This window comes from Thamnophis sirtalis, unplaced genomic scaffold, assembly GCF_051295495.1.
Source record: "Thamnophis sirtalis isolate CommonGarterSnake01/CBP01778 unplaced genomic scaffold, rThaSir2_p1.2 scaffold_8, whole genome shotgun sequence".
Lineage (NCBI taxonomy): Eukaryota > Metazoa > Chordata > Lepidosauria > Squamata > Natricidae > Thamnophis > Thamnophis sirtalis.
Window position 1 is genome coordinate 38,971,615 of NW_028261388.1, and position 11,673 is coordinate 38,983,287.

The 11,673-nt window shown below is 37.7% G+C and overlaps 1 protein-coding gene across 1 annotated transcript; it reads left to right on the forward strand.

The window, feature by feature from the left end:
• The first annotated feature begins 333 nt into the window (after positions 1-333).
• Positions 334-11,102, forward strand: CD2 (CD2 molecule). Its single transcript, XM_087722097.1, has 5 exons — positions 334-427; positions 4,797-5,105; positions 7,415-7,669; positions 8,154-8,285; positions 10,524-11,102. The coding sequence occupies exons 1-5, from the start codon at positions 370-372 to the stop codon at positions 10,718-10,720; spliced, it is 951 nt and encodes a 316-aa protein (XP_087578223.1). The 5' UTR covers positions 334-369; the 3' UTR covers positions 10,721-11,102.
• Positions 11,103-11,673: the final 571 nt, after the last annotated feature.

Here is an 11,673-nt window from a genome sequence, read left to right on the forward strand (position 1 = left end):
CCATGATTTTAACAATTTGACAGACATATATATGTTCTGTATAGAAAACTGCTGAATGTAACCCTCCAGTTGTGTATTGACACTTACCAATACACCTTGTTCGATTTTTCTTTGAAATCACAGAAGAAAATAAAGATTTTGGAAGGAAAAGAAAAAACATCAGTTGTATATATTTTCAATATCTGCTTATAAAGATACTGACTCTATTTCCATTACTAGGGAAATAAAAGCTGAAGTGCAGGTGGTGTGGGTGATGGGAGGGAGGGAGGGAGAGAAAGACAAAACGAAGAATGTGATGTACGGGTGTCAGATACTGCAAGCTGTGTCATATACTTCTTTCTCTCTCTAGAGATAAATACAGCCTTGAACATGAACTTGGGCAACCCATTCCTAATTAAATTCCTAATGATCTTGTTCAGCTTGGAAGGTGAGTTTAAAAATGCAACATTCTTTGAATTTCTTTGCAAATGCGAAGAACTCTTATTGCAAATGTTTTCACTGTAGTAACAAGGTTATTACAGTTTAGTATCTTTTAAAATATTTTTTTTGAAAGTGAGAATATTCAGGCTAAGATGTTGAACTTGGAGGTGTCAGTGAAAAGTTAGTGAATGTCTTTAGGCTAATCTTTGAGACATTGGATTTAGAGAAAAAGATTGGTCCAAAATCTCCCAGTTGGTTGCTGCAGCTGAGACTAGGACTAAAACCTGGATGGTCCTAGTCCAAGTCTAACATTTTACTGTAATCACTATTCTAGACTTACAGCTATTAAGATTGGGAATGAGTCTCCTAGGATTTAGTAGAGTTTGGGTTTTGTACAATTTTATTGACGTTTATGAAAGTCAGCTATTGACATTCTAGAAGTTATGGAACGTATGATGCAATATTGTGAATACCTGCTTTCACCCAGCAGTTTAATACAAACTTTTACAAAAAAGATATCAGAGAAAATGCAAACACTGAAAAACAACAAATCTGAAATGTTTAGAATCAGCCGAATTGCTTTTTTAAAAATTAAAAACAGAACACTTCTATCAAAATTTCATATAAAATACCATACTGAACCCCATTTTAAATAAAATAGAATCCATTTATTTATCATCTTTACTGTCAAACTAAGTTGATTTTTCTATAACAAAAGCTCTGAAATGTAATTTTTTTATAGTTTGCCTAAATATTAGAAAGATATGTGTATCTTGACAAAGCTGTTCCTAAATGTGAAGCCTTTCCCTCCTAAACTTTTGTTTATATAAACCCATAATGCTCCCTTCCAACTGGCCTAACTTTAGAGAAGATGTGAAGGCTCTGGTGGACTGATGTAATCTGAATAAAAGTAACCTGATTCTAAATGTTAATAAAACAAAGTAGGTCATTGTAGATTTTAAAAAGAGCTAGCGTAGTCATATTCCATTCAGTATCAAGGGTGCAGCTTTAGAGGTGGTAATCAATATTAAGTATCTGGGGGTGCAGATAACTAACAATCTGATATGGTCTCTCCACACATCATCCTTAGTGAAGAGTGCAAACCAGCATCTCCATTTCCTACATTGCATTAGATGAGCACATCTTTCTCCTTCTGTCCTGGCCACTTTTTACAGAGGCACATTTGAGAACATTTTAACAAATTGCTGTTTGGTTTGGTGGCTGCAGATAGAAAGTCCATACAAAGACTGGTAAGGACAGCCAAGAAGATTATAGGAAGCTCTCTTCCTGTCATTCAGGATACTGCTTGTAAGCGTTTTGTGCTTAGAGCTCAAAGCATTGTTAGACACCGCCCCCCCCTACTTTACAGTCCATTTCTGTAATCCCCTCCAGAAAGAGGTTTTGGAGTATTTCTAGTAGGACTACTGATTCTGTAACTGCTTTGTTCCCTATGCCATCATCTGTTAAACTCACCATGTACATGTATACATCTGAACTACACTGTGTTGTTTCTCTGTGTCATATATTATATGTGGATAGATACATAATTTTGTATTTATTTATTTATTTTGTAATGTTTATGTAGTGAACCTTTGTGAACTGTATGCAACAAAATTTCATTTTAATGCATGCCGATTAGTGTACATTCAAAGTGACAGTAAAGTTATTATTCTATTCTATTCTATTCTATTTTATTCTATTCTCATAAACATATCCATATATATCTAATTGTGTTTCATTCAGTTTATCACAATTAGGATGGAAGTGAATGCATGTGTTATTAGCTTTTCTTTCTCCTTCTCTTCTTAATCTAATTACAGACTCACAATTTAAATTAAAGATCATACTCAGAATAGGCAGTTTTCTCAATGAAGAGAAAGAAATAGACTCCTTCAAGGACCTGTGTTTAGACCAGTATTTTTAATTTGTTCATAAAAATTAAGGGTCAGCAGTTTGTAGACAATACTAAAATATTCAGGACAATAAAAAACAAAAGTAGTTATGAAAAGGATTTTATTAAAGTGGATGAATAGTCAACTAAATGGCAATTTGAGCATTTGGGAGAAATGGAATGCTAAACTAAAAAGGGCCTATTTTTACTTTCCTCAAAGCAATTGTAATGATTTTGAGGGCTTTGTGAAATGGCTCTGAGAATAAGGTAGCCTGTGCTTATGACTGGTTGCTTAGCAACTGTTGAAAGTTACAGCAGATAGCCCAAAAGCTGCCCCAGAGTCAAAATTCTGATGTCTGGGGCCCTGCCATGGTCACATGACTGCATTTTAAATGCTTGTTTACCAGCTGTATTTACAATTTGCGACACCCCATGACCACATGACTGCAATTTTTGGCATTTTTGGCAGAAACTGGTGTTTATTTCCAGTTAAATCCCTCTCCATAGCGATCAATGGATTTGCTTAACAATTATGGCATTCAATTATCAACTGTGACATTTGCTCTGACCAGAATCTAGTTGTGAGCTATGCTCCCCCTTGTTGATTATTCTTTGGTAGCATCTCTCTTCATCTCACAAAGTCATGTTCCCTGTGTCCAGGATCCCAAGAGCATTTGCCTTTATGGACCTAGCCAACCTTTATTCCTAGTGAATCCAACAGGTATTCTGTCTTCCCTCCCTTTATGGGCAGGGAAGTCTCCTGTTTTAGCCTTCACATTCAGCTATGTTTGCATAATGCTGTGCTAGAATATATGTCCTCCAATAGTTAGATATGTCAATATTAATTAAATTTGTCATAAGGGAGACAGAATACCTGTTGGATTCACTGGGAACAAAGGTTGGCTAGGTCCAATTATTGCTCGGTGTTTACTACAGGATGTTTAATGAGTGCTTTGGGCTGATCATATTCATGCTGAGTAGACAACCCGGAGAGAAAGCCAAAGATGGGATTTTAGTTGCTGCTTCCCTTTTCCATGTGAATTAAACTAGTTAATGGAGCAAAGCTAAGGGGGAAATGAAGAGTTTGAGTCAATAGTTGAGTGTGATCATCTACATTCTAGCCTCCATTTTCATGAGGTCTATCTCCAATCCCTGAATAGTATCAGATACACATTTTGGGTCTTAAAAGGCCAATATTAAAAAAATATTGAATTGAACAAGTTCTAATGATGTAGAATAGGAAATGGGACTCATCTGGACACCATTAAGAAGTTATGTTATTGGCTCAGTTTTGAATAGTTTGAATGTTGCAAGTAAATAGTAGCCTCCTCTTGTCTTGAAATTCAAGGATGGCAGATGAGTGTATCTGTGCATTTTCAGAAACATAGTTCCCATGAGGTTTCCTACTGTTGATAGAATGTTTACCCCAGCTATTTGAAACAGGAGGCCTGGTCAATTTTGTGCCCAAGGTTCTTGGGCCTTTGGCAAATGCCTTAATTTTGGTTTCTGATAATTGAGTATTAACTAGTCTTCCTTGCAATACCATGTTAGTGTGCTCAATGCCCATCTAAGGCCAATAGGTATTTTTGAACCATCTACATTATCAGCACAGAGTAGAACAGAGAAATGTCTTCCAGTTTGGGGGTTGGATGGATCAAAATTTATATTGAACAGATTGAATAAGAGTGGGCCCAGTGGTAGGAAGTATGCCCCGATACGGGCGTACCAGAGCCATCCCGGAGCACCGGATACCATTTCGGTATGGTGCGCCGGAGGGCCCACCCACTCACCCGAGCTCCTTGCCTGTGTTTAAAGGCTTCTGCACTTCCATGCACACACATGGTGCGTACCGCACTGTGCTACGCTCCGCAAAGCTGCTGGAGTGTTGCGGAGCGTCGCACAAGTGCTAAGACGCATGCGCATACTGCCCGCCTCCATGAGGCTGCCACTGGGCCCATTCTAACAATACCAGTGGGAACGGGATTTGAAACCCACCACTGAGGGGGCCCAATGCTTGACACCTTTCTTGATTTTAGCAGCACTGACAAGGTGGTCCTGGGGATTAAATTTATAATTCTAAATTCTAATACTGCCTTTAAAAGTCAGCTGAATAACTTTGATCAATCAAACTTTTTGAACCTTGGGAAAAAGACTAATCCCCAAAATGTCACCTATAAAACTGGATGGACTTATTCGTATAGTCACCAGGAGTGAAAAGTGATTTGAGTTTAACACACACACACACACACACACACACACACACACACACACACACACACACACACACACACAGAGAGACATTTTACAAAGTATCAGAATTTTTCAGAGTCAGTGTATTACATGTTCAGTTAATGCATGTTTAAAATTAAACAAAAGAAAAACTGAAGCAATGGGGATTTTAAACTTCCATACCTCTACTTTAACCAACATCTAATATGCGATGGTAGGATTCAAATAATGTAACAACTGGCTCTTTTTTTTGTAGGTTCTGTGTCCATGAATGACAAGATTCACGGTCATGTAGGAGACCAAATTATTCTTTCAACACCCAAAACCAGTGCCAGACCAACACTTTTAATATGGAAAAAGAACTCTACGTTTATTGCAGACATTACAAACAATAATATTTTTATGTCAAAAAACCAACCAGAACCAAACAAATACAACTTATTTCTTAATGGAAGTCTGAAAATAAATAGATTGAAGAAAATGGATGCTGGAACTTACATTGTAGAAGCACATGGTGAAAAAGGCACAGCATTATTTCGTGAATTAATTACATTGCAAGTTGATGGTGAGTTTTTGAATACCAATCTACCCTCCATCAACCTATGAACACCTTTATTTTACTCCTTTTCTCCTTCAAATTGGCACTTTGGATTGGCCATAGTTGGATTTCTGTGGGTACTGAGGGTTCCCATATGGTTTTTACTGTAAATTATGAAAAATTGAAAAGCATTTCTAAGATAGACAACCCTCAGAAAATAACATCTTAGATTCCCAAGTCTCTAACAAATACCAATAGATTGAAGTGAGCCAAATAACCTGTCTGCCACTGGTATGTGGTATTCAGCCAGTTTACACCAGTTAGCGTGAACAGGTGGGAGAAATTTGGCCACAGTCGCCAAACTTCTTTCAAAAGGAAATTAAATGCCTTTTTTCTTACTATGCAGTCTTTGAGACTGCAGCTCCCTAAAGGTAATGCTGCCTGCTATCAGTGAAGCTGGGCGCCAGTGAGGGATAGCTTTTTACCTAGCTTTATCCAGTTGTCTTAGCTTTATCCAGCTTGAGGGGGGGAGAAACAGACAGAGGCCTGGGGAGGAAGCAATCCCTCCCCCACAACAGCAGGAGAAAGCTATGCAAAAAGCCAGCTCTCACCGGCACCCATCTTCATTGACAGCGGGCTTGCAAAAGGCGGTGTGGCTCCGCCTGCAATCAAGCTAGACTAGGGAGTGGGAGCAGGAGTGAGCACTGAGGAGACCACAGGAGGAAGGAAGCCAGGCAAAGGCGTGAGTGAGGGTATCCGCAGCATGCTACAGCACACACACTTTCCCTCAATCCCCTTCTTTCCAAGGGCTCCGATTGGCTCCCCTCTGGCTTCTCTGCCTCTCCTCTCACTACATTATCCAGCCTGACAGCAGGAGATGAGTGGGTGGGCTTTATTGCATTCCAGGCATTTCCCACCCAAACAGCATGTTGCATTTGCAATGGGGGAGGTGTTTAGGGAAGGTAGCGGAGGAATGGGGGAGGATGGCAGAGGAGCTGCTTTCAAGCCATTGTTTTTTGTGGAGTGTAGAGTCTCTCCCTAGTTATGCAGGCAGAGGCATGTTTCCCATTTTGGTAGTCCCCGCCCATAAGGAAAAAATTTTTTTAATCCCTCAAGCAGCCTGCGCATAGGCAATTTACTTTATTTTTAGATAAAAGAAAACAAGACTCAGATGGAACTCATTCAAGGATCTATGTATTATTATTATTATTATTATTATTATTATTATTATTATTATTATTATTATTATTCAATTGTATCACAGCGGCCAGTTGTTTCGCCGGATTTGGCATTGGTTACTAGTCGGGCCCCACCCAGGGGCCTAGGACGTCGTAACGTATTTTCGTAATATGCGTGCAGATCCAAGCAGTGCAGCTTTTTGCATTTGACTGATGGTGATTTTGTCAATTTTTAACTGTTTTAAATGTAATTCCAGTGCTTTTGGAATAGCACCCAGTGTGCCAATTACCACTGGAATTACTACTGCTGGTTTGTGCCATAGTCGTTGAATTTCGATTTTTAAGTCCTGGTATCTTGCGATTTTTTCAAGTTCCTTCTCGGCGACCCTGCTATCACCTGGTATTGCGATGTCTATGATTGTGACCTTATTTTTCTCAACCAGTGTGATGTCTGGTGTATTATGCGCCAGTATTTTGTCGGTTTGTATACGGAAATCCCACAAGATCTTGACCATATTATTATTATTATTATTATTATTATTATTATTATTATTATTATTATTATTATTATTATTATTACATTGTATTGTATTTTACTCTGCTCTATTTGATAGTAGTAATAGTTACAGAATTCAGTGAATATTTGTAATTATTAAATAACCAAATACTGTTTTTTTTCCATTATTTTTGTTTAATTTGCAGTTTGTAAGATAACTTTAATATATCTTGGTTTTTTTTATATGCTGCTTATGCATTCTAATGTCCTTTGTATATTTTGGACTTCAATTCCTATTTGCCCCATCCAGCAAAGCCAATAATAGAAGATTATAGAACTTAGATTTATATATTGCCCCATTACAGCACTCTGGGTGATTTACAATATCAGCATATTGCCCACAACAATCTGGGTCCTCATTTTACCGACCTCAGAAGGATGGAAGGTTGAGTCAACCTTGAGTCAGTCAGGATCGAACTCCTGGCCGTAGACAGAGTTAGCCTGAAATATTGAATTTTATACCACTAAGTCACCATGGCTCTGCATGGAAATAGTAGTCGAAAAGATAAAGATTTAATCCTCTATTATGCAATTCTTGGGTTTTTTAAAAAAAATAATGGCATATTTAAATCTTTTAGCAGAGTTTATTTCTTTTCTTTCAGAGCTTCTACTAGAACTCAATGAGCTTTGTTCCCAAAAAACATTGACATGTGAGGCGAAATATTCTGGGAAACCAAAACCCAGATTTAAATTGTTTCAAGATACTAAAGAAATTGAATCTGTACAACTAGAATATTACAATGCAACATGGAAGGTGACATTACAATTAAATGTCAGCTCCGGAAAATTCAGATGTGAGGTTGATGTTCCTACTAAGAAGAATTATATCGAGAAACAAATCACATGTCCAGTTGCAGGTATTAACCTAGGTTCGCAACACACTTCTGAATGCTAGACTGTATAGCCTGGAATATTAAATATGTAAACCATAATAAATAAACCATGTTTAGTTTCTGGCTTAATGTGTAAATTCAGACTGAGTGGTTTGTAATTTGTAATTTTTAACATGAATCAATTCAATTGTGAGACATTCCACTTATCTAAATATATACAGCCCTGTAATTGTGGCAGAGCCAATCGGTTACATGAATAAATGTTAAATGAAATTGTGGTTTGATTGTTTATGCCAACTGTGATATATTCAAGAAACCATTTTTAAGGAACCCATAAATAAAAGTTTTGTGTTTTCCCCCCTTATTTTTAATATGTTAGGAGGGCAGAAAAAATAATAGATTGTTTTTTCTCTTTTGTATATGCTCACTTTCCCTTATCTATGTGCATGCGTATATTTGTATAAGTTCACACATACAGTCTTTTCTTATGAGTTGTTCTGTGTTTCAGATGTATTTTATTCAGTACCTATGCTCTTCATGATACTGATAATCATGGGAAGTGTAGTCATATTGATCATCTTTTTGGCTCTGATTATTTACTGCATCAGAAGGAAGAAAGCAAAAAGACGCGAAAGGGAAGGTAAGCCTGACATTCCTTCCATTTAAAATTGAACAAGCTTCTCTCTTTCTAACAATCAAGCATGCTAAACCTATTAGTCGCTGTGAAATATATATATGCACTAAATCAATTTCTAGATATATTTTAATGAAAACTAAAGTTCAGGTCTGGCCCATGGAGGAAGGGAAGAAAGGAAACACGGAAAATACAGCATTTTACTTAATGTGTCCCAAAAAGCCTGATTTTTATGAAAGTGTGTGATTTTTTTTTTTTGCTCTGCTTTTCAGCCTTGGTTCCTCAAAGATGAAATCATTAAAATGTGCTCTGTGGGTGCGTGGTTTTTATTTTCTTTTTCACCTGCCAAGCATACATTTTTGGAAAACCTCACATTAAATGCGCCGACATGGGACATATCCCTAAGATTAACAAAGAGTAGACAAAAGCTAGATTTGATTTTGTTAAATTAACTTTTAAAAGGTATTAAACTTGGGTTAGAATGATTATGCTTAAATTTGTCCTGTCAAATTAAACAATCAAATTTAATACTGTCCTTTTTTTTCTCATAAACTTCACAATCCTGTCCTAAAAAATCTCTTCAGTCTCGGGGTCAATGCACTATGGTATTTCTCCCTATCTTTGAGCAGGAGCATCCCAACAAAATCTACTCAGTCATGTTCTTTGGGTACTTTTGGCAATCCCCACTACTCCAACAGGAAAGTCAAGGTTGAAAGTCTTTCAGAATTATTAGTCCCACTATTTTGTAATTGACTTTTTATTCTTTGGATGATAGATGACTTTCTTGTTCCCCAGTTTCTTTAGTTTGACTTTAAGGAATAGGAGTAATCCTCTGGTTGGGCTCTGTGGCTTCTGACTAGTGTTGGTAGTAGACGTTCCTGCCTTTTATATTGTATACTAGTTGATAACCCAGTGTTGTCTGGGTATTTATTTATAGGGGGAAAATGTCCAGACCAAACGTAATTTCTAATGTCGGATTTTCCCTCTTACCAGAGGTAGCCCCCTTGTGGAGTACTGTGAAGCCATTACCATGGCAAATCCATTATGCTGTACAGTAAAACCCATTTTATGGCAGTTCAGTAGAAGCCATTTTAAGACACAACAGGTTGTATCTTAATAGAACACACACCCAAGGGACGTTAGGAGTATCGTACTCCTACAGCATTTTTTCCCAGAGAGTTAGTCATCTGTGTACCAAGTTTGGTTGAAATTGCTCAAGGTGTTCAAGGTGTTCAAGAGTTATGCTGGAACATACATGCACACATACATATACATATACCTACACACACACACACACACACACACACACACACACATTATCTGATTTAATTATGTATATTTTGTTTGTATGACTTAGGATCTAGCTTATTTAATTTTTTTATGATAAAGACCTTTTTTGTATTTTAGTATTTCTATAGAGTTGTGCTACATAAGATTTTTGTACAGAACATCTATTTTGTACTTTTGTATATATTTCAATTAACTGATATTCTTTATTTCTGATCCATGTTTACTTTTTAAAGTGGATGATGATGATTTTACCCAAGGCTTTCTGAGACTGTGTCCTGAAATAAGTTTTTTTTTAAAAAAAAGTGATATCAAGTAGAGATGACTAGAGGTGATGAGAGACAAAAGGCAGCCAAGTGATAATCACGTCATCATGGTGCAGATTTCCCCAACCAATAGCCCCCAAATACATTGGATTACTACTCTTCATTTCGATGCTGGCTGTTGTAAGGACATGTAATGTTACCAATTTGGGGAAGGATGACTTAGACCTTGGTGTTGGATTGGAAACTTTGATATGGCAGGCTCCTCATTTATGAGACTGTCTACCTTTGTACAGATTTCAATTAGTATTGGAAATTGAGGACTTGACAATAATCCTATGCCACTTTACCTTGTGATAGCCTGCATAAAATTTGTGCCATCCAGAGCTGATTTTGTACTGCTGCTGTTCAGTTAGGCCAGGGGTAGTCAACCTTTTTATACCTACAGCCCACTTTTGTATCTCTGTTAGTTGTAAAAATTTCTAACCGCCCACCAGTTCCACAGTAATGGTGATTTATAAAGTAGGGAAGTAACTTTACTTTATAAAATTTATAAAGCAGAGTTACAGTAAACCCCTACCGCCCACCATGAACGCCAGAACACCAACTAGTGGGCGGTAGGGACCAGGTTGATTACCACTGAGTTAGACCATCAGTGTTACTCAGAGTTTTTGTTTGCTTGTCCTTACTGCAGCTGAGGAGTATGCCCTGCAAATCCAGATTCAGAATCACATGCAACAAAGAAAACTTCCGGAGATTCCTGTTTCTTCTGGCTCTACTCCAACAACTCAAAAAAGCAGGTCACCTCCTTCTGAACTGCAACAACAGATTGCTCCCTCCAAATCATGCCCTTATCCAAAACCACCCCGGCGCACAAAAGAAAGACTTTAAGTATTTTTGTGTTTCATGTTTCCTTCTCTCAGAGGAAATACTTTTGCTTTCCATATTAGCATTGCAATGTCTATAAACTTATGGTTAGCCAGCCAACTCTGAGCAGGCTTAAAGTGTGGCTGTTGGAAAATAGATTAGAAACAAAACTAGAAAATCAGAAGGTTCAGAGTAATTTATTATTTCCCACAAAAAGCTATGTAGGACTTCATGACTAGGGAGGCTGTCGCCTGTTTTAATGATTGTATGATTGCTGTTGTTTTCAAGCAATTTAAGTATTTTCTTGTATGACATTGTTCTATATTTATATTTCATATACTATATCTTTGTAGTTTTGTACTATATTTTTGTAATACATACGCAGAGAATTGCATTTAAAGCAATAAAAAAAGAAATTTAAAACTTGTTCTATATTTACATTGTTCTATATCTATATGTCCTATATCCATGATGGCAAACCTATGGCATGTGTGCCTGAACTGGCACATGGAACCATGTTGTCTGGCACCCACAGTGTTGGCTGTTTATCTTCTGGTTTTCTGGTGCACATAACGCATGTGATTTTCAGCTGGTCTTTGTGCGTGCTACAGTGCCGGAAACTGGAAGAGCTGGTCTTCCATTTTCCGGCATGAGCCTGCATGCTGGCCAGCTGATTGGGGCATGCGCATGCGTTCCAGAAACCAGAAGACTTGCTGGTCGGAAGTTCATTTTCCAGCACACACATGCCCCCTGGGAAGCCACTCTTCCTGTTCACAGCTGAGACGTGCGCGAAATGCTCCCTTTTCGGCACCTGGTGCTGCGCACACGCGCGCGCACACACACATACAGGCACACCCTTTTTGGCACTCAGTCCCAAAAAGGTTTGTCATCACTGTCCTATACTATATCTTTGTAGCTTTGCACTATATTTTTGTAATACATACACAGAGAATTGCATTTAAAGCTATAAAAAGAAG